Source organism: Macrobrachium nipponense, chromosome 9 (genome assembly GCF_015104395.2).
Source record: "Macrobrachium nipponense isolate FS-2020 chromosome 9, ASM1510439v2, whole genome shotgun sequence".
In the NCBI taxonomy this organism is placed as follows: Eukaryota; Metazoa; Arthropoda; class Malacostraca; order Decapoda; family Palaemonidae; genus Macrobrachium; species Macrobrachium nipponense.
Genome location: NC_061110.1, coordinates 64,676,495 through 64,700,261, shown reverse-complemented (window position 1 = coordinate 64,700,261; position 23,767 = coordinate 64,676,495). Strand labels below are relative to the sequence as shown.

Below are 23,767 nucleotides of genomic sequence, written 5' to 3'. Positions count from 1 at the left end.
GTGCTATTTCTCTGGTACGATTTCGCGCAGCGACACGAGCTGAGCCCAGAAAAGGGATTTTGAACGTAAGGAAAAAGGAAAAATCTTTATTTCTGGGCGATTGGCTCGTGCGCCAGCGAAATCCCGCCCTACCCATCCCATCGCTCAAGATTGTCTGCTAACTTCAGGATGGCCACCAGAGGCGCAGCAGTCGGCAGCATGGGATGGAGTAGTAGTAGTTGCTGCCCACTCTGTGGGTCGGCTCCCCTCTTGTGGGGATTTTGTAGTGGGAGATTTCTATTGGCAAGTGCGGCTCGTGGTAGTGGTCTCACTCGCCATAGTGTTCATACCGACACCCTCTCGGTAGGGTGAGCGAGTCAGTTGTACTGACCTTTTTCTTTATTTATTTATTCTCTGGTATGTGTTAGTACATTTACCCTAGAAATAATAGATTAAAGGATATTTCGCTGGCGGGACACGAGCAATTCGCCCAGCAAATAGATTTTTCCTTACGTCAAAATCCCGTTACTTAATGATGGTGAAAATATGGGCAGCAGTTGCACCAACAGTAAAATGTGTACTATGTACTTGCCTATCTTGTATACTGAAAATTCTAGTTTCCAACAGACTTCATGACAAGGCATATGATAACTTTTATCAACTATATAAAATAATTTGCACATTATCTGTTACCCAAGTACAGTGCGAGAGGTCATTTTCAAAACTAAAGATTATAAATACAAGGTTAAGAAATTCAGTGTCTGAGGAAAACTTGGAATCCTACATGTTACTATCCATTGAAAAGGAAATGTTAGATGAGCTGGACAATGAAGTATTTATTAACAGATTTGCACAATCCTCCAGTGAACTTAAGCGATTGCTCCTAATATAGTAGGCTGCATGTAATAGGTTTTTTTTTTTTTTTTTTTTTTTAGCTGTCTAAAAATCAATTGTGTAATAATACAAAGTATGCTTTAAAAAGATGTTATCTTAGATATATCAGAATATTATTTCAAAAATTCTTAATAAAGAATTGGTATATGTATGTTATCTTCTTAGTATTGAAAGAAAGTATACTTTCCTTTTGTGTATTTCACAAGGGTCTCATAAAAAATGATGAAAGTAAGTAATCAAAATCATATAAATCTAGTCTTTTGATGGGCTAGACTAAATAAAGGGAGGTGATAAAATTTGACGTATGTAGATAAATGATAAAATGCTATATATGTCTAAATTATTTGGAAGAAAACTTAAATAAAAAACGTATAAAGAATGCAGGGTATATGTATCTTCTTGATTTTCATTACAGGTTTATTGGATTACATTTTTAGTTTGTAAACATTTCAAAATAACACTACTTTACATGTCATTAAACTTTTGATTAAAAATTCAACTAAGCATTTATGTATCTATATTGGTATTACTTTATTAGTAAAAAATAAGCGTTCCAATAATTTGTCTTCTGTGTTACCACATGTGCATTTTATTTTATGTATTTATGTGAACTCTATTATAGTGTAATGGCTGAGGGTTGGAGTGGGCCCCCTCTTTTGTCACCTGGCAACCACATTTGTAGACCCAGTCCGCCACTGCTCCCTAATGTCATTTGTAACATAAATACGGTAATTTTGTACTATCGTACGATGGTTGAAATCCAAGTAAAAACGCTGTTGTTATCGGTTTAGGTTGGTCATAGTAAATCAGCTGTTTCTGGCTGTATGCATTTACACAACAAGTATAACATTACTCACAATACTTTTGCCATTTCTTTTACTTTTTTAAACTTAACTAGAAGATGGGATAGATAAAGAAATGGTGGCAAAGGGGTTAGCCTAACTAAAAAATGGGATAGATAAAGAGGAAAAGAAGTTAGCCTATTGTTATTTGGTCTCATAAATTTAACTTGCATGATACATGAAATACGTGATAAAATCATTTTTTAAGGGTGAAAATTTGGGGGTTGCATGATACGCGAGATCGCGTGTTACACTCGTATATACGGTACTTAACTAAGTCATACAGGATGTATGTATATTTTAAACCATAAAATTTAAGATTTACTTTGAAATAGTATTAATGCTATTTCAAAGATTAATATGCACAGTAATAGGATGATTTTTTAATGTGTATTTAATGTAAGATGGTATTTTTTGGGATACTTTGGTGTTTAAATGTTCAAGACAGGCAGTTATATGCATTTTTAGAGTGGGGTTATAAGTATTCGTGGATTCTAGCATTCCAGACCCCCTGTGAGTACGGAGAGTCTACTATATTGATCATCCACCCTCCAATCATCAAACGTTTCAAACTGCAGCCCGCTAGCCTCAGTAGTTTTTATTTGATTTAAGGTTAAAGTTTGCCATAATGATGCATCTGGCAATGATATAGGCCAGGCCACAAACGGGCTGTGGTTAACCTTTTATGGGCCATGGCTCATAAGGCATTATACCAAGACTGCCGAAAGATGGATCTATTTTTGGTGGCTTTGATTATGCAAGCCATAGAAAACTTGAATGCACCATAGAAAGTTTGGCGTATTATTTACTTATGTTTAATTCCTTATTATTTTTTTGTATTTTTGAGTGAATAGAGTATATGATTAAACCAATGCTATATAGTTTATTGTAGGGAGATGTTTGTACTATTATAAAGCAGTATAATGAGACCATGTGGTACCTTTCTTCTTTAAAATATGAGTTTATTTGGATGACATACAGTGGACCCCCGTATTTGCGTTCTCGGCATTCATGGTCACTCATATTCACGGATTTCTCTATAAGAAATATCCAAAAATTCCTGGTTTTTCAAATAAATTTCATCATAATATGCACTTTTTGAGTGAGATAAAACTAATAAAAAAGCCAAGTATGATAATTTTTAATGGTTTTTTCTTAATCAACTAACAAAAAAGAACACTGTATTGGAATGAGTGAATGAGGTGAAAATTGGACTAAGGTATTGGGATATGGAGCAGGGAAAGTCAACTACTCTAATCTCAAGACTCCCTATCCTGTCTCCCTGATTTGTTCCTGGATCTCCTGGCTCACGCTCAGCTCCTGGAATGGGACCACCTCTGACAACTTCATGGTCACTTCACTGATCCACTGGCCCGTTCCCTCTCACTCCTGGTGGAGGAAGCACTTCTTCTCTTGGATCTCCTCCAACCCAAAGACTTGCTCCTCCTTAACAACGTGCCCTGCCCCAATGTCCTGCTCTGGTAGGATCTGCTCCTTTAACCCTCCTGGAAAAGGACTTATCTCTCTGGTGCTGTACTGAGGGCAGGACAGGAGATGGAGATGAAGGAAGATTGTTGGGAGGCTGTTGAATCTGTGAGGGAATGCTTCTTACCCGCCGATGTGCCTTCCTCTACCTTTATCTCACACACCCGCAGAATGCAGACTTGATTCAGGATGATTACATAAATTTTCATAATAAAATTTATTATTTGGATACTTACCTACCGTTAAATTTAGCTATATCTCCCTGCCGATTAGGCGAGTTGGCATTCAAACAAAAAAAATCGAGTGGCTGCCCAGATGACTGTCTAGTTTACCTGCTCTCCACCAGGTGTTTCAAATGTTTTAGCTCTTGTCAGAATTCTCCTTGACAGCCCACTAAGTTGTGAGGAGGCTGGGTGGGTCTACTTTAACAGTAGGTAAGCATCCAAATAATAAATTTTATTATGAAAATTTATATTACTTGAGATGAATCTTACCTACTGTTAAATTTAGCTGATTCCCACATTAAGAAGAGGATGGTGGGTAGTGCAGCTAGACAAAATTCCGCTCAGCCATTCGAGCTAAAGGTTTCTTGTACGAAACCCAAAAGATTCTCACCTGATCTGGAATCCTTGGTGGATTTTACTACCACCAGAAGTTAGATTCCATTCAGGGAGCAAGGCTCTCATACGTATGCAGCAAAGAGCAGCCTTGCAAAGAAAACTACTTCAATTCAGCCAGCATGAAACGCAAGCCCTATAAAACGACAGTAAATTAAAATAAATACCTTTACGATATAAAGGTACGTTCCTATACAAAATTTCTACCTTCATGTTCCCCATAATATTAAAACCCGGGATTTAAACAGAGCCTAAAGAATTGCTCTTTTTTCGGTTCAGGAAAAGACTACCCACTACTAGTAGCAGAATAAGGGCTTTACTGTTTTCAAACACAATTCTGTATACTTAAGGTAGTGATCGGGCAAAAACCAAATTATAATTCTACTATAACACATCAATCCTATTCTGGAGCGACAAATTGACTTAATACTAAATGAAGTTGCAACTGCTGCTCACATTATGAATGTTTACCTTTAATAAAGGTAGCAGATATGGAGCTATTTCTCATGCACTAGCCTATCCCATACGTCACAGAGGACCTTGTGTTCCGTGACAAAGTTTCTAAAAATCACAACACAAAAGGTTAACTTTGTCTCTTCCAGGCTTAACCTTCACAAATACTTTCTAGGTTTTCTAAAACCACAAAATAAAAAGTTAACTTTGCAAAGGCTGATTTTTGCCTTTTCCAGGCTTAACCTTTGACAACATCATCAATGTTTCTTAAAACCACAAAACCAAAGGTTAACTTTGCCTCTTCCACCATTTACCTTTGACAAAGATGTTCAAGGTTTCTAAAAGGATGATAAAAATGTTCTACGTTTAACCTTTAAATTTAAATGCCTCAACAGGATAGCGAAGTTTCCTCTTTTTCCCCACAAAGGGGTTACATTGGAATTCTTACAGGGCATGTAAAGCATAGCCTTAACATCACCCTCAGCTCTAAGGAAGAAAGCTAAAATGGCATTCCCTTTACACCACCTAAAAGAAGGGTGCTGACAATAAATTTACTTATTAACCACTGCTAAATAAAAGGTTTTACAGTAAATTCAGATAAAGTTTAGACCCGCATCTAAACTCCAGAGAGAGACTGATATAGAGATGAATGGGCTTTAATCTCAACACCTTACAGTGCTGGTCCTCAGCAAGATCTAAAAGTACTTGATGCAATACCGAGGAAAGTATGTATGGAACGATAACTTTGGAAGTAGACAGTGAAAAGTCTTATCTCCTCTAAACAGAAAACATTGACGTCTACAAGGTTCCAGGTGCTGAAAATTCCTCCATCATGGCACCCTCAGCAACACACAGACCACTGCTTCTGACCCCAGACCATGGCAGATTTAAATTAAGGACAGATCCTATGATAACTTGAAAATTTTATTACTGGGAGGGGACATTTTAACATCTCCAAACAGTTAAGGAGATGCCTACGTTAATGGAACTGTATGGAATTGTGTAGCAGAGTTGATTTCTTCTCAAGTGTAGTAGAGTTGATTTCTTCTCAACGGAAGAATAAGACATCTACCGAGACCATTGGAAATTTTCTGAAAATCATGTGCCCTGAGGCTACAAGGGCTCTACAGGAGACACTGAGCAATTAATTCTTGAACTTGAAATTGTTCAACAGAATACAGAGTAGATACGAGGGGCAGGCCTATGAGTCTGAATTAGACAAAATTTAAGGAAACATCTACTGCTCAAGCCTGAGGGCCAACAAAGTAGTAGTAATCATTCAGACGTCCCTGTTCATCTACATGCTAGGAAGCTAAATGAGTGCTCCTTAAATCCACACCAAGTGCCAAACTTACGGATGTAAAGGCCCTTGTAAGCAGTTGTTCTTCCTGAATTCCCAATTGCTAAAACACTGTCCTTCCACAGAATGAATGATCAAACCAATGTTGTTTCATTTCACTCAAAGCAGCAAACTTCCCACAAAGACTTTGTTTCTGACCGGGAATAAACCTGCTAAGCATCCTGATGTCTTTCCATTTCCCTGACATCTAAAAAGTTTTACCAAGTGTAGTGTTGACCATTCTATGTTGCATGAAAGTGTAATGACACTAGAGAAAATCTGTGTTGCACGACAGAGGGAAAAGACCAAAACCTGGACTTAGGTTTAAGAACAAAATGGTTACAGAGTACCTCCCACAGTCCTGGAGCCAAAGTTGGTTCTGGATTACTTATAAATTTAATGAACTTTATTTGTAAGTTGTAATAACTTATGCTGAATCATAGGCCCTCAATCCTCCCGATGCCTTGGGCACTAAGATGTGACTGTAAAACCCCGGGGACGGACGCACCACTTCCTCTATCGCATCCTTGTCCAGCATTTTCTGCACTTCCTCCCGAAGAGCCAAGAACTTCAGAGAATCTGGGGGATATGTCTTCCTGAGCTGTGGCTTGTCTGACAGAGGAAGAGAGAAGTCGAATGGCAGTAGGTACCCAACCCGAAGGACATCTACCACCCACTTCTCCGCCCCTTAACTCTGCCACTTGGCCCAATGGCCCGCCAGGCACCCCCCAACCCGTGGCGCAGGAGAGGGAGAGATGCCTAACCTATCAATGGGCCCCCCTTTACCTCTGCCCCTTGGGCTCCTTCTTGACTTAAAGGAACGAGAGCAAAACGGGCTAATTTATGGTTAGCCCATAAATTAGCACTGAGGTGAGCCATATATGAAAACGCCTTGCCCCAGACTGCAACAGACTGGCAAGCGAGGATGCTCTCACCAACCCTTCCGGGAACCTGTCAGAAGCTATCTTGGCAACAACCACAGACCTGAAGTCCAGCCAAGAAACCGTCTGCAACATGGAGGCCGCTGTAGATTCCAATGCTGAGGCATCTTACGGAGACAAGGATGGATCCACCGACCTCACCTGCTCCAAAGTCAATCCTGGCTTCAGGCGAATGACGTCTGGGTTAAGATGGCGCAACGTCAAAAAAGCAGAGCTCATAGCATAGTACTTCCTATGTCTCGTGAGAGGTGGGGGTAGTAGTTTGGTAGAGCCCCTAGAGCGAAGCGAACCGTCCCGGTCCGAAATAGAGGCGTTAACCTTGTGCAAGACCGACTGAACATGCCCCGACAAAGGAAGCTGATGAGATGATTTGGGATCCTGTGTAGCTCTAACTAAGGCTTCCAAGCAAGGAGTGTAAGACGACCGAACCCGTGTCCTACTTTCCAAATTGTTAAACCCACAAATGAGAACAACAACTACCGAAAATGAAGACAAAAACTCTTGAGTGTCTCCCTCCTCCTGCTCCGGCAATGGAGACCGACGATGAGAAGGATGTGTAGGCTCCTCTAAGGCACCTTCCCCACTAAAATTAACATTTGGGTCAGCAGCCAAATAGCCCGAAACCCCAACTAACCTGTCTGGGCTGGGTCCATGCATCGGCTTCTGAGACGAACCCACTATAACACTAGGAACATTACTTACCCCAACAGATGACTTGTTAACGTGTCCATGAATGGTCATGGGCGGGGCAGACCTACGAACTTGAGATGGAGGGGAATCCCGAACACTCGAGATCGAAGGAGAATCCCCCGAGTCGAACTCTTGGAAGCACCAGTGAGAGAGGCAGGCAAACACTCCTGCTGCACCAACTCCGCGTTCACTACCTTCGACCTCTTGACAGGTGCCTTGAGACCCTTACGGAGACGAATAGGTCTTGGAGAAGAGGAAGCGCTTACATCATGTGCACGGGCAGGTGAGGTTGCACAATGCTCGCAATGTGCATGGACAGGGGAGGCTATAACACGGTGGCAGTGCGCATGGACGGGGGAGGGCGTAACACGCCCGTGGTTCAAAGCAGAGGACAAAGCAGCCCATTCAGATTGCACAAGGGAAGGCACACTAACACTGCTCAAAACATCAACACTCTCAAGAACATGTCCGCATTGTTCATCCCTTGTAGGCGAAGAAAGGGCAACGTCCTTAGGCTTCCAACGCTTGATACGCTGACGGGGTGTAGAGGGGGAAGTGGGAGAGGAAGACAGCACTGGTTTCTTATGCAATCTCTTTGCAGGAGGCAGGGACGAAGCAACTTGACATCCAAAACAGAGTCCAACCTCTGAAGCACTGCCTGGCATATAACCTCAGACTGATGTGCCAGAGAAGGCTCCGATGACATGGAAGGGAGATGTAGCGAACTGGGTGGCAGGGATGATGTCACAGCTGAGAGAGGCAGAGCAGAGGAGGATGACTGGGAGAGACGTCATCGATGGGAGTGACGTCACAAGTGGTGGTGACACAGGAACAACGCTACTATGGGGGTTGAATACTGCAGGATACGAAGCATCAGGAAGAGGCGAAAAAACCCTCCCAGGTAGGAAGGGTCGAAGCCCTCCAATGTTCTCTCTTGCTATAAAATGACTTCCACTGCTCTTTAGGCCATGCCCGGCATTCCGTGCAAGGACTTGTTATGGTACAAAAATTAGAACAACACCTACTGCACGTGATGTGGGGGTCAGTCAGTGCTGAAGCCAAAAAATGAGAGCACGGAAAACCTGGAATTCCGGGGTACACACATTGACGAGGCCGAGAAGGAGCAGAAGCAGCCATAATATCAGCAAAACACTGAACACAAGCGAAACGAGCAATGAACCGGAAAAGGCCAAGAGAGGCTAACATGACTCTTGCCCCGGCGGTCAAAGAAAGACTGACGTACTGGCGTAGTTGCGTGGTCCTTGACCACTCTTCACCCGAGCTATGCATGCGTTGACAGATATCACAAGATTCCTTGCTTTCATATGCTTTTTAACCGGATCCAGCTAGGCGCTAGAAATTATCCTATTGTTAAGCCTGAAGGTTTGTTCACGTATGAACAAAGCATTCCTATATGAAACTAAGTTAGAAATCTCTGAAGCTAGATTATCTAACTCGGTGAGAACTTTAGATACTACAGTGTAGACTTGAAAGAGAAACGTTAATCAAGGCAGTAGTAAAAGATATGCCGATAGCCGAACAGGAAGGAGGCAAAGAATGAACACTAGCATATGAAGAAAAAGGAATATGCCAGTAGACGAGAATTTAGAATAACCAAAACATGAGTGAGGTAAACAGTCAACTGAGTCGACATATCTAAATGTGTAAAACTCGCTACAGATACATTATCATCTCAATGAAATATCTATACCTATATTATATATTATTAAGCCTATGCATGCTAACATCTAGGTGTTGAAGATGACAGAATGCGCCTACGGAGCGAGCATTAACGTTAACAGAAACGGTCCTTATGCGAATGCTTTAAACGATCCTAGGCGATCACTTAATGGTCCTTTGGCAAACGCTTTAAATGAGATTCAGACCATGAAAAGGGAGAAGTAGGTATTGGAGGGCACAGAATCCCATTGTCCCGAGAACCGACCTGATTCCGTGGCAGCAGACACTACCAACTGTTGTAGGGCAGTCCTAGACTCGGGCTACCTACAGATGAGGGCACCAACACCTTACTTCTAACAGGGAACGCGAAAAAGAGCGCACACTATGGAGGGATTCGGAACATTCCCGTCACAAACTCAGTTCAATTTGTATTAGAACTAGAAATAGGTTAATGTTCTAACTTCTCGTTATGGTTTTCCTGAACCGAATGGGGAGGAGTAGGCGGAGCTACAAAGGAAGTTGATACTAGCCTACTAAAATGCCTAGTCTGAGTAGGGATAGCCTGACAGGTTTAAGTCCTGACCTAACTAATGCTTTCGCAATCTATTAGTTTCCAGTCTTTCCTATATCTGACATATTCAGGCATAAGTTTCTCAGAACAATTCCCTACATTCTTCACATCTAGTAGTTCCAAGATCACACTCCGTACCCTTGCAAGTACAAAGGAATGTTGATCAACTTCCATTTCACCATCCTGGTTACACCAAAAACATTCCTACATAGCCTGATGTTATTGGTTTTGCTTAGGGTGGATGATAGCTAAGGAAAATGATATTACAATACCGTAAACAGGTGTAAAACAGCCAAACTTCATAGAATACCTACAATCGCCTAGCCACACTGGCGGCAGGGAGAATTCTGACAAGAGCTAAAACATTCAAAACACACCTGGTGGAGAACTGGTAAACGAGACAGTCATCCAGGCAGCTATTCGATTTTTTTGTTTGAATGCCAACTCTCCTAATCGGCGGGGAGATATAGCTAAATTTAACCGTAGGTAAGATTCATCTCAAATAATTATTATTACAAAGGATTAGTTTATCCAGACCTCTGAGCCTAACGACGACTCTTCTCGGGCTGGTTTTCATGAATTAATCTTGAAAAAAAAGGAAAATAAATTTACAATTTATTTGAGAAAGCGGTTGTACTTAAGAACATGATGAGATTCAGGATGATGATGGGATGCTGGGGAGTCTCCTATCCTGACTGATCTTTCTTTACCAGAAAATCTAAAACCTTCTTGACCATTTCCTCTGACACAGGTTCTTTTTGCAGCGCTGCCAAAGGAACAGCAGCAACTGCAGGAGGCGTCACTAAGTTAAGGAGGAGGTCTTGGTGAGGGGGGCAATAAGGGAGAAAGGGAGAGGGTTGGCTCTCTGGAGGAGGTATGATCATTCTTACATCTCTTCTTCTATATGACCCACTGAGGGGTCTGCCACCCCACACACATCTTGCACCCCACACACATCTTGCACAAAGTCCGCTGACCTGCTGCTATCAGGGACATAAATTTACTGAACAGCTTGCCCATGCCACACAATGCTGAAATTCAGGCTTATTCTCCACCGTGGTAGCCAATTTAACACTCGGGGGACTTGCAACTCACATAGGACATACACAAAGCACAGCACAAACAAAGGAAGTCAACCACATGGCTAGCACACCACAAACAAAGAGAGCACACTACTCTGATCTTGGCCCACAAATTTTCACAAACTTCTGTAAATTCTATAATCACTTGGCTACAGAAGAGGCACCAGCAAATGAAGGCATTGGCTTACAGCAAAAAATGATATTGTTATTGTACAATAAAGTTTCATACATACTTACCTGGCAGATATATACTTAGCTATAGACTCCGTCGTCCCCGACAGAAATTCAAATTTCGCGGCACACACTACAGGTAGGTCAGGTGATCCCGCCGCCTGCCGCTGGGTGGCAGGAATAGGAACTATTACCGTTTTAAGCCAGATTTTTCTCTTCCACCTGTCTCCTGAGGGGAGGTTGGGTGGGCCATACGATCGTATATATCTGCCAGGTAAGTATGTATGAAACTTATTGTACAATAACAATATCATTTTCATACATTCAATTCTCCCGTCAAGATATATACTTAGCTGATTGGCACCTTTGGCGTAGGGCAAGAGACAGCTAATTACTGACCTAATAGGTAAACAACATATGTTGTAGGTAATACAAGTTAATTAATAATACCCTAGTTCCTACCTGTTTAGGCGGAAGATTTCTTAGCTTGTGCTGAGAAGTCGCTTCGCCTCAAAAAAGCTTCAGCGAGGGTGTGCGCTTATGGCTGAGAACTCTTGAAAAGGACTGTCAATGGGGTCTATCCACTTACTCAACAGAACCTAATGGCAATTGTCACTGGAGTCTTATTCACTTACATGACAATATACCTATGCCTCTTGGCATATAAAGGAGTAAAATACTGATCCCGATCACCCGATCCTAACCGTGGATTAGGTTAAATATGATTGAAAGGCGTTATCCCCCACACCACCTTTCAAACAACCTAAAAACTCAACACCAATAATTTTAAAATCACAATATATAAAATATAAGGACAAAAATTAATATTAAGGATCAGTCTTCTCTCCTTTCCCCAGCACTGTATCCGCTGATACATAATCCCTAGAGAAAAGCATTTCTCATATGTCACTCTCACATCTTTCAAGTAATGTGAGGCGAACACTGAGTTACATCTCCAATACGTGGCCGCTAAGATGTTCTTCATTGACATGTTCTTGTTTGAACGACCAAGATGTAGCGGACTGCACGTACTTCGTGTTGCTTTTACCCTTAAGGCCTTATATGCCTCACTATCACAGCTCATGTGGGCTTCCGTTATGATGTTCCTAACAAAAAATGCTAAGGCATTCTTTGACATAGCTCTTCTAGGGTCTTTAACTGCACACCATAAACTCTGATTGCAACCCTGCAACTGCTTCTTCTTCTGCAGGTAAAATTTCAAAGTTCTCACAGGACATAACGTTCTTTCCATTTCATTCCCAACTAATTGAGAAAGGCCTTTTGTACTTCAAAAAAAGTCCTAGGCCAAGGTCTCGAGGGGTTTTCATTTTTTGCTAGAAATAAAGGTTTAAAGGACAATACAGCCGAATCCTTCTTAAAACCCACTCTAGAGTCAAGCGCTTGCAGCTCACTCACTCTTTTCGCAGTGGCGAGAGCTATTAAGAAAATGCATTTTCTAGTCAAGTCCCGGAAAGTAGCTTTATCGGGAGGTTCAAATCTCTCCGACATAAGGTATTTGAGAACCACATCCAGATTCCAACTAGGGGCGAGAGAAGTTCTTAATTTTTTAGTTTCAAATGATCTAAGCAAATCATGCAGATCTTTGTTATTCTCTATGTTCAGGCCCCTATTCCTGAACACAGCTGATAACATGCTCTTATAACCTTTAATGGTTGACACTGCCAAATGAGATTCTTCTCGTAAAAACAAAAGAAAATCAGCAATTTCGGTCGCAGAGGTATCGGAGGAGGACAGCTTCTTCGCCTTACACCATCTACGGAAAACTTCCCACTTCGATTGGTATATCCGCATGGTTGAGGACCTCCTTGCTCCAGCAATTGCTTTTGCCGCTTCGTGAGAAAAGCCTCTCGCTCTGACCAATCTTTCGATAGTCCGAAAGGCCCGTCAGTATCGAGATCGTGGATATTTTTTTGTGATACCTCTCGAAGTGGGGTTGTCTGAGCAGATCTGTCCTTTCGGGAAGAGATCTGGGGAAGTCCACTATCCATTCCTGTACCTCTGTGAACCATTCTCTTGCAGGCCAATAAGGAGCGATCAATGTCATCCTCATTCCCTCCGAGGACACGAACTTTCTCATTACTTCCCCCAGCATCTTGAATGGGGGAAACACATACGCGTCTATGCCCTCCCAATCCATGAGCATGGCATCTATGGATAGGGCTCTGGGATCGTCCCCCAGCGAGCAAAAGTTCTCCATCCTCCTGGATAGGAATGTTGCAAACAGGTCCACTTGCGGCTTCCCCCAAAGAGACCATAGTTGCTGGCAGACTTGTGAATGAAGGGTCCACTCTGTTGGAAGGACCTGGTTTTTCCTGCTCAATCTGTCTGCTCTTATATTCTTCCCTCCTTGAACGAACCTCGTCAGGAGTCGAATCCCTCTTTCTTCTGTCCATATCAACAGATCCCTTGCTAGTTGGTAAAGGGAGAAAGAGTGTGTCCCCCCTTGTTTTCTTATATAAGCCAGAGCCGTGGTGTTGTCCGAGTTGACTTGGACCACCACGCCTCTGACTTCGTTCTCGAAAAACTGCAGTGCTAAGTGCACTGCTAAGAGTTCCTTTGCATTTATGTGCCAGGCCTTCTGTTCTTCTGTCCAACTGCCTGACACTTCCTTCGACCCTAGTGTTGCTCCCCACCCCGTGTCCGAAGCGTCTGAGAATAACACTAGGTGAGGGTTCTGAAGGGCCAAGGACACTCCTTCGTTTCTTGTCAGTGGTCCTAATCACCATCGTATGTGGTTTTTGATACTCTCTCCTATAGGAAAGGTATCCAAAAGATCTCCTTTTCTTCTGTTCCAACTCCTTCTGAGATGGAACTGCAAGGGTCTCAGATTCAGTCTCCCTAGAGAGATGAACTGCTCCAGCGAGGAAAGCGTGCCCAAAAGACTGAGCCATTCCCTCGCTGAGCTTCGTTCTTTCTCTAGGAAGACCGAGATTTTCTCCAACCCTTTCGAGATTCTTTCTTGGGATGGATACGCTCGAAAACCCCGAGAATCCATCCGAATCCCCAGATAGACGATAGTCTGACTGGGGATTGTGTGAGACTTCTCGAGGTTTACGAGCAATCCGAGAGATCTGGTCAATTGAAGAGCTATCTCCAAGTCCTCCAAGCACTTTTGTCTTGTCTGCGCTCTTATAAGCCAATCGTCTAGGTAAAGAGATATCCTCACCCCCTTCAGATGTAGCCATCTTGCTACGTTTCTCATCAACGCTGTAAACACCTGAGGAGCCGTCGAGAGGCCGAAACACAAAGCCCTGAACCGATAAATCCTTCCCTGCACCATGAATCGAAGATATTTCTTTGACGAATGATGCAGGGGGACGTGAAAGTATGCATCTTGCAGGTCGAGGGAGACCATCCAATCTCCTGGACAGAGAGCAGAGAGAACCGAGTTGGATGTCTCCATGGAGAACTTTGTCTTCTCCACGAAGCGATTCAATGCACTCACGTCCAGGACAGGCCTCCACCCCCCCGAGGCTTTCGGCACCAAAAATAGGCGATTGTAAAAACCTCGGGAGTGCGGATCCTGTACTACCTCGATGGCCTCCTTCTCCAACATTTGCTGCACCAGTCCAAGAAGGATCTCTCTCTTTACAGGGTCTTTGTATCTCGCTGACAGCTCCCTCGGAGTCGTCGTCAATGGAGGTCTGTTCTTGAAGGGGATGAGGTATCCTTTCCTCAGCACTTGCAGGGACCAAGAGTCTGCTTTCATTGAAGCCCATGCTTCCGAGAATCCCAGAAGTCTGGCCCCTACTGGTGATTGGAGGACTGGAATCTCATTTTGCGTTCTTCTTTGGTACTCTAATGGAAGATCTTCCTCTTTTCTCTCCTCCTCTCTTCCTTGGGGCTCGGCTAAAAGCTCTACCTCGAAAGGGCTGTTGGGCAGGTCTTGGCTCCCTCTTCGAGACAGAAGCAGCTGGCCTAGGCTTCTTAGCAGAATGTACTAGCAAATCCTGTGTTGCCTTCTCAGTAAGCGTATGGGAAATGTCCTTTACCAACTGAGAAGGAAACAGCTGTTTAGACAGAGGGGCGTATAAAAGAGAAGCCCTCTGTACTGGAGAGACTGCTTTGGTAAGAAAAGAACCAAAGACAGCCCTCTTCTTTAATACTCCTGTCCCGAACAAGGATGCCACTTCAGCCGATCCGTCCTGCCACTGCCTTGTCCATGCATGCCAAAACACTATGCAAGACTTCTGGTTCCAAAAACTGAGGGTCTTGAGTCTTGTTGGCCAAAGCCCCAAGGGACCAATCTAGGAAGTTAAAAACTTCCAAGACATGGAATATTCCCTTGAGGAGATGGTCCATTTCAGACATTGTCCAGCTTGTTTTGGCTGATGGAAGTGCATGCCTTCTTGCCGAATCCACCAAGGTCGAGAAGTCCGCTTCAGCAGATGAGGGAAGAGAAAGTCCCCTGTGCTATACCAAATCCCTCTCTTCCCCGATAGCCTGGAAGGGGGACAGGTAAACACAGTCTTCCCCGCCTCCTCCTGGAGGTTTTAAGCCAATTCCCGACCGACTGCAAAGCCCAATCTTCATTGAAACTGGTCGGTTGCATCTTCAAGAAAGAGGAAGACTTCGCAGCCTTCGTACTCGAAAATAAAGACCGAGGAGAAGGAGGGGCAGCAGGACTCAGAGACTCTCCAAATTCTTTTAACAAGAGGGCTGCTAGTATCTTATAATCAGAAAGACCTGCCCCCTTGTTTTCTTCAGAGTCCGAAACATCCTCTAATTCCGGTTGAGTTTTATTCAGAGAAGAGTGTGCGACCGGAGGACTCCTCTCTCGGGAATGCACAGAAGGGCTTGCGCAGCAACACCGGCTGCAACCTGACAAGGGCTGCGGTCGCTTGTGCGACATCTTGAGTCCCTGCCAGGAGAAGGCCGATGTTGTTCTTTTACCCTAAGGCCCTCCTGACAAGGACGACGGCCGCCTGTGCGACAACTTTCGTCCCTACCAGGAGAAGTCCTTAAATGTCGTTCCCTTTTTTCATGATCAATTCCTTCCCGACAGGGGCTACGATCACCTGTGCGACACCTAGAGGCCCTGTCAGGGGAAAATTGATCTTGAGAAAAATCCCAAAGAGGAGCCTCCAAGTCCGATTCAAACTCCGATAACTCATCCAAATTGTATTCTGGATTGTACAAATCCTTGCGCCTACTTTCAGGCGCTCTAGACGCTTTACGTCTTGTTTCAGCCGCTTCAGGCTTTGCAGGCGCCTTGCGCCTCCATTCGGACGCTTCAGGCTCTTCAGGCGCTTTGCGCCTCGTTTCAGGCGCCTCAGGCTCTTTAGGCGCTTTGCTTCTTCTTTCAGGCGCCTCAGGCTCCCTAGGCTCTTTGCTTTTCCTTTGAGGCGTTCTAGGCTCTCCAGGCGCTCTAGGCTCTCCAGGAGTTAAATATTTCCTTTTAGCCACTTCAGGCTTTTCAGGCGCGTTGCGCCTCATTTCTTTTACTTGAAGAGCTTTACGCCTCATTTCAGGCGCTCCAGACTCTTTTCGCCTCGCCAAAAGAGTTCCAGGACCTTCAGTTACTTTTCGCCTCCCTTCAGGCGCTTCAGGCTCTTTGCGCTTCCTTTCAGGAGTTCGTCTGATTTCGGGAGTTCCAATTTTACTCCTCGATACGGACATCTCATGTGCTTTCTTTCTAGTAGGAAGTTCCCTATACACATCTTGTCGCCTTGACGGCGTTTTGCGCTTGACAGTAGCCTGATGTCTGGCTGGCGCCAAGGCTTCTGGGCAGGCGCCTCGTCCGAGCTCTCAGATAGTTCTAAAGGACAGGATCTTTTGATAGGGAGAAATCTATCCTTCCTTCTAGTCTGATCAGATTTAAGAACTCCTACTAGGGAAGATATCTGTTTCTGCATATCCTCTAACATCTTCGTAGCTACGTCTCTCTTTCCAACCTCCGATGCAGGAGAAGAAGCTTCTGAATATACATTCTTCTTCCTCTTTTCCGGAGGATATTCTTCCGGAAATTCTTCAGGGCTTGAGTCGAATGAAGGAAACTTCCAAGTTCTCTTCGAAGGTCTCGACAATCTATCTGAACTCCATCCTTTTTTAGATGAGGAATCAGACGAAGAAAAACACTGTTTCAGGACGTCTTTCCAACGACTATCCTTGGCAGCCCGGGACGTAACTACAGGATCTGCCGAGGGGAGGGGCGCCTGACCGGTGGGGATTCTCTGAAACCTCCCTGCGGCTTTCAACATTTCTCCACTGGTCTTGGGAGCTTGAAAGAGGTCTAGGCCTGGGAGCGAGACAGAGCCGATCAGACGCACCCTCCACTTCACTGGGAACACTTTCACTGCACTTACCTTCCAGTTCTTTAATTTTTTGTTCCATATGTTTAAGCGAAGCTTTCAGACTCGCAATTTCAGATGTTGAGCTTGCCGAGTCCGATAATCGGGAAGGTAAAGCTGTATGGGAGGAAACAATAGGGTTATCAATAGGCAATAGTCCGCTAACTGGCTCATTAGAGACCGACCTACTCACACTCTTGGAAGAGGCTTTTCTAGCCCTATCTCTCTCCAACTTTCTTAGGTAGGAATTAAGCAACTTCCATTCCTCCTCATTCAAATTCTTGCACTCATCACATGTATTCAACTGAGAGCATACATTCCCTCTACAATTTTTACAAGTGGTGTGAGGATCCACCGAAGCTTTCGGCAGTCTCACAAAACAATTCTCATTCACACACACTCTGAACGAAATCGACACGTCAGACATTATGAGAAATTCCAAAGCCAAATCCAAAAAACAGTCCACAATAGCGTATGCCAAACCAAAGATCCAATACGTCACCAAATAGCAGTCCAAAAGATCAACGGCGTAATGAAATTCGAAATTCAAGTCAGGAGGAACTAGCAACGATGTTACTAGTACCGCGACAGAGAAAAATCTGGCTTAAAACGGTAATAGTTCCTATTCCTGCCACCCAGCGGCAGGCGGCGGGATCACCTGACCTACCTGTAGTGTGTGCCGCGAAATTTGAATTTCTGTCGGGGACGACGGAGTCTATAGCTAAGTATATATCTGACAGGGAAGTTGAATGTATGAAAAACAACAATATACCACTCATATGGCATATGTAAAGAGAAATCCTAGCCTAAAAGCAACAGAACACACAGTGACATCTGAGTGCTATTGCTGCTGAGAACAGTGGATGAGCTAGGCCTACTCAGGTTTATGCTCATACACCTACCTCAAAGTATTTTGTTTTCCTAGTTAGTTGGTGACAGTCGAAGCATGCCTAGCTCAAGAAACTCCATGTGAAAGCACAGGTTTGTATTCCTGTAAGAGCAACTGAAATTCTACTAAATTTCTTACTCTGATCTTGACATTAACCTATTGCTCTGTGCCTCATTTAACTCAATACATACATGTATTGAACATCATCATAAAATAGATATAGAAGCCAAGCAGATCATACAAGTATTTACTGAGAGTAAAAGGACACAGAAATGCTGTCATCACCGACCTGTCATTGCCATGCTAAAGCTGAAATTTAAAATATCCATTAAAAGAGTTGACAGAGTACAGTTTCTAGGTTTGATACAGTAAAACTTTGAGAAGATGAACATTAATAGACTTTTACAACTGAAAGTTGAAACAGATTAGCTGTTCTAGAAACCACACCTAAGGAGAAGCAGACAATCAATGAAAATAGGTTTAACATCTAGACTGTATACCCATCTCCTGCAAAAGGAGTATCAAGTTTTGGGGTAACAAGAACTTTAGATATTGATGAAGACCTACGATACAATAAAGATTCTGACAAAAGCAAAAGGTGCAGGTACACAAATTTCAGGGAGGAGACAAATAATACAAGTAGAAACTGCTAAGTACTTGAGTCTAGATAGGGAGGTTATAAAAAGATTGAGAAGACATTATTAAAGAGTTTGTATTTAGACAAACAGCTAATGATGATGAAAAAGAACATGTATTCAGGGAGTGGCAACTGGTGCAAGAGTAGCACACAAAATTACAAATGAAATATCCATGGATGGCAAAAAGAGAAAACTACCTTTCAAAAACAATGATTGGTCAGTTATTATTGAGACAATGTGACGAACATTCTATGATGTAATGAACAAGATATGAGAGGAATGATTCGATTGATATACCTGATACTAAACAATGTGGTGACTACAAAGGCATTACACTTGTTGATTGTATTAGATATTCAATAAGCGTATTCCCAATAGACTCGGGAGATGAATTGATTAGAAACTTAATATGAACAGATGTTTTCAGAAAATAAACAAGTTACACAGCTTTCTTATTTATGATGAGAATACTATGCAGCATTGTAAGGAATTTAAAAATACGTACTCTTTTGATAGCTTCTGCTTCTTCACACAGCTCCTAGGAGAAAAATACACAGGTGTTAGCTGGGTTCCTGTGAGCACCTGATGAGTTGGAAGACCCAAGATTTACTTGGATGAGAACTAAGTGAAGGGGGACCAAGGTGAAAGGAAATATATCGAAGATAAAACATAGGAAATCTACCCGTGGCAAAATTACACAGAGGGCCTGTGTATCATGCTGCTTTGGAGGCAATGATGATGCGTGCCGTATAAGATATATCATCATGCTAATCATCCTTGCACTCAAACCCTTCATGGTTATAACAGCCACCATGTGATACTATGCATGCATTTAATTCTAACACTTGCATTTTCTTTTGAGGTTCAAGGTTCAATAACAGTTTTATATAGGTTTTATTCCTTTTTGACCAAATTGTGGAACAATAAAAATTGGTATAAGAGCTTTTTTGTTGAGAGGGCTGACATGAGTCTCAGTTCATATTTATTTTACTTTGTCATTTATCATTTGTATTTCTTTGTTACAGTGTGTCTTCCATAATCTAGTCTATACAGTGGTATTCGAGATACGAAATTAATCCGTTCCGAGGCGGCCTTCGTATAATGAGTTTTTCGTATCTTGGAAGACATTTTACATGTAAAATGGCTAATCCGTTCCAAGCCCTCCAAAAACGCCCCATTAAATTTCATAATAAAGCTAAATTGACCTATAAACAATGAAATACTACAACAATTTGGACCATTCAATACCTAAATTAAGAATAAAAATCGAAAACCTGTAAATAAAGTGTATATTAGTGTACAAGAAATATTATTACTGTAACGTAAAATGTGGAAGCTTACCTTTCGAGTGAGGCTATCTCCGATAGTGGCGGCAGAGGAGGAGGAGGACAAACGGCAGATAACGTACGTACGTACGCACACTTAACTTTACGAAAACACATGAAAAATTTAAGGAAAACTATAAAACTAAAATTTACGAAACACCTTAACAAAACTGTAACACTTAACATACAAAAATCTAGAAATTACGTAAAAAAAATTTTTTTTTTTTTTTATTTTTAACTTTTTTTTTTTACTTTTACGTAGGCTTTATTTATTTATTTTTTTTTTACAGAATTTCAACTTCATCACCGCTTTCAACGTTCTGTTTTTCATCACTTGGTTCTTCCTTTTTGCTTTCAACTTTCTGTTTTTTATCACTCTGTTCTTCCTTTTTGCTTACTTCTGCTAATGCTGAAGGCCTCTTTAAAAAATAACGATCCAAGGAAGATTGCTTCTGCATACTTTTCACAATGTTCCTGAAATTACTCAGGCAAACGTCATCGAACTGCGCAAGCATACGACCTGTGTGAGCCTTTTCGGGGTGTCTTTTTTCGATAAACGATTGCACTTTATGAAAAGCGCCTAGAATATCCTTAATTTCTGCCGTTGTCATAGGCTCCTCCTCCTCTTCCTCGCCGCTGCTAGAGAACTCCTCTTGAACGACGTTATGTTGCATGGCCTCCAACTCCTTCAGGTCATCCGTCGTAAGCTCCTCTTGGTGCTCCTCGAGAAGGTCGTTGGTGTCGTCCTCGTCGACGACCAGCCCCATGGACTTGCCGAGTGCAACGATCTTGTCAAGATCTGGTTAGGAAACAGTTTCGGGATCGTCAACTGTTTCTGACTCTGCAGCACCAGCTTCGCCCACGTCGAATCCCTCGAAGTCTCCAGCAGATACGGCATCAGGCCAGAGTTTCCTCCACGAGGGATTCAAGGTTCGCCTCGAAACCTCCTGCCAAGCTAGGTCAATGAGTCGGATGCAAATGACGATGTCGAAATGCTCCTTCCAAAATTGACGCAAGGTGAGGTTTGTGGTATCGGTGATGTCGAAACATCTCTTGAAAAGATGTTTCGTGTACAGCTTCTTATAGTTCGCTATCACTTGCTGGTCCATGGGCTGGAGGAGAGGGGTGGTGTTGGGCGGAAGAAAAAGAATCTTAACGAAGGAATGCTCCGCTAGGATATCTTCTCGAGGCCAGGAGGGTGGGGAGGGGCATTGTCCAACACCAGCAGACATTTCAGGGGGAGGCGCTTCTCTTGCAAAAAACTCTTCACAGTCGGGCCGAAACACAGATTTACCCACTCGGTGAACAAAAGCCTCGTTACCCAGGCTTTTGCATTAGCCCTCCACATCACTGGAAGCTTCTCCTTCAACACTTTGTGGGCCTTGAAGGCTCGAGGAGTCTCGGAGTGATACACCGGTAGGGGCTTCACCTTGCAATCCCCACTGGCGTTCGAACAAAGTGCGAGCGTAAGCCTGTCTTTCATAGGCTTATGCCCGGGTAGCTTCTTCTCTTCCTCCGTGATGTATGTCCGACGAGGCATTTTTTTCCAAAAAAGGCCAGTCTCATCACAGTTGAAGACTTGCTGAGAACTGTAGCCTTCCTTGGTCATCATCTCGTCGAACATCTTTTTAAAGGCTTCGGCCGCTTTCGTGTCCGAGCTGGCAGCCTCCCCATGACGCACCACCGAATGGATGCCAGTCCGTTTACGAAATTTCTCGAACCAGCCATGCGAAGCCTTGAACTCTGGGGTTGGCATTGAAGTCCCTCCCCCTCCCTCGTCTTCCGCCTGCGCAATCAAATCGCCGAAAATAGCACTGGCCTTGTGAGCAATTGCCGTCTCCGTTACTGTATCGCCAGCGATTTCTTTGTCTTTTATCCAGATGAGGAGCAGCCGTTCCATCTCGTCGTGCACATGGTTCCTCTTGCTGGACAAAATAGTGATGCCCTTCGACGGTGTAGTTGCTTTGATGGCATCCTTCTGTTTAAGGATGGTGCCTATTGTCGACGGATTACGGCAGTATTCCTTTGCGATCACACTCAATCGCATACCAGCTTCGTACTTCTTTATGATCTCCATCTTTGTCTCCAAAGAGAGCATGCGCTTCTTTCCGGGAATTTCAACTTTCTTGGGACCCATGACTACGTTAATTTACGTAAAGTTACACAATACAGTGGACCCCCCCGTATTCGCGTTCTCCGGATTCCAGACTCACACATTCGCGGATTTCTCTCGGGAACGTTTCCCTGCATTATTCGCGCATTCGCTATATTTTTCTATGAGAAATATCCACAAATTCCAGGTTTTTGTTATCAATTTCATCATAATATGCACTTTTTGTGATAAAACTATTAAAAAAACCAAGTATGAAAATTTTTAGTGGTTTTTCTTAAGTTTTAACTAACAAAATAGGCTGTTTTTAGCGTTTTTATAGGGGTTCCAAACATTCGCGGATTCTAACTATTCGCGGGGGGGTCTGGTACACATCCCCCGCGAATACGGGGGGACCACTGTATATAGTCTTTGCACAACACGATAATATGTACTGCAACGAAATCACCAACGAATTTACGTTACTAAACGAAATCGTTGGAGCGAACGAATGCCGATTGTGTACGGTAAAGTTTCGGGTGCGGAGTGGCCGAGCTAAGGGACGCCAACACGTACGTATAGAAGATGCATGATGGGAGGGATGCTGTCCAATCAGAGAGAAGGATCTCATGGCTTGGCTAGCATCAGGAACCAATGGGAGAGCAGGAGGATGGTGGCGAGTCTACTATAACTAAGATGGCGGTGTGCGGCGCGAGTTTCAAAATTGTTATGGGGCGAATCTCGGACTTTCAGAAACCTTTCGCATCTTGAAAACTTTTCGTGTGTAGAGCAGTAAAATTTTCCACATTGGCTTTCGTAACTTGGATTTTTCGTAAGTTGAGCGTTTCGTATCTCGAGGTACTACTGTACTTCATACTTCCCTTTCCAGAGCTGGGCTGCTTTTCCAAAATGTTGAGGCCTTTCATTTGCAGCTAATAATCAATAATAATAATAATAAATAATTAATAATAATTAATAAATAACTATAAATAAATTCAGAAAAGAAGAAGGGCTTCTCTGAGGGCAGTAGTGTTGAAAATTATAGCTGTTTCCACAACATTTAATTAGTATACAGTCTTCTCTATTAGTCTTACAAAATTCTTTTCATCAGCATGCAGCTGATACATGAAGTTTTCTAAGGACATGTAAAGAGTTTGTGTTGTCTGTTTACTTTCCCTTACGTGTGGACATGCACTCTACCAGTCATCTATGAGAGTAACAAAGTTAGCCCTCTTAAGCCGAAGCCCTAAAAATCAAAACCTCTCCTGTATGCCGGCGCCGGTTTGGAGTGAGCGCGGAAGCGGAAAAATTTTTTTTTTCAAAAAATCACAGCGCGCTTAGTTTTGAAGATTAAGAGTTCATTTTTGGCTCATTTTTTTGTCATTGCCTGAAGTTTAGTATGCAATCATCAGAAATGAAAAATAATATCATTATCAGATGTACATAATGCGATATATGGTAGCGAAAAAAAAAAATTCATAGATAATTGTATTAAAATCACGCTGTGCAAAAAACGGTCAAAGCTAACGAGTTACTTTTTTTTTCGTTGTATTGTACACTAAATTTCAATCCTTTTGATATATAATATATAGTAAAACAATAAAAGCAACACCGGAAAAATATTATCACAAAATGATGTACGAATTCGTAACGCGCGGACGTAAAATAATGTTATTTTCAAAAATTCACTGTAATTCTAAATATTGTTCTAGAGACTTCAAATTTGTTTCAAAATTAAGACAAATGATTGAATATTACGATACTGTAAGAG

At 42.8% G+C, this 23,767-nt stretch overlaps 1 protein-coding gene across 2 annotated transcripts in view; it reads right to left on the bottom strand.

The window, feature by feature from the left end:
- The window catches only part of LOC135218237 (nuclear migration protein nudC-like), a 522,861-nt gene that overhangs the window by 12,822 nt on the left and 486,272 nt on the right, over positions 1 to 23,767 (bottom strand). The window contains exon 8 of one of the 2 annotated variants that reach the window (XM_064254393.1): positions 19,088 to 19,120. The exons of the other annotated variant lie outside the window; for it this stretch is intronic. Within the exon in view, the coding sequence (XP_064110463.1) occupies positions 19,119 to 19,120 (2 nt within the window). The 3' untranslated portion in view covers positions 19,088 to 19,118. The remainder of the gene's footprint in view (positions 1 to 19,087; positions 19,121 to 23,767) is intronic. 2 annotated transcript variants of the gene reach the window in all.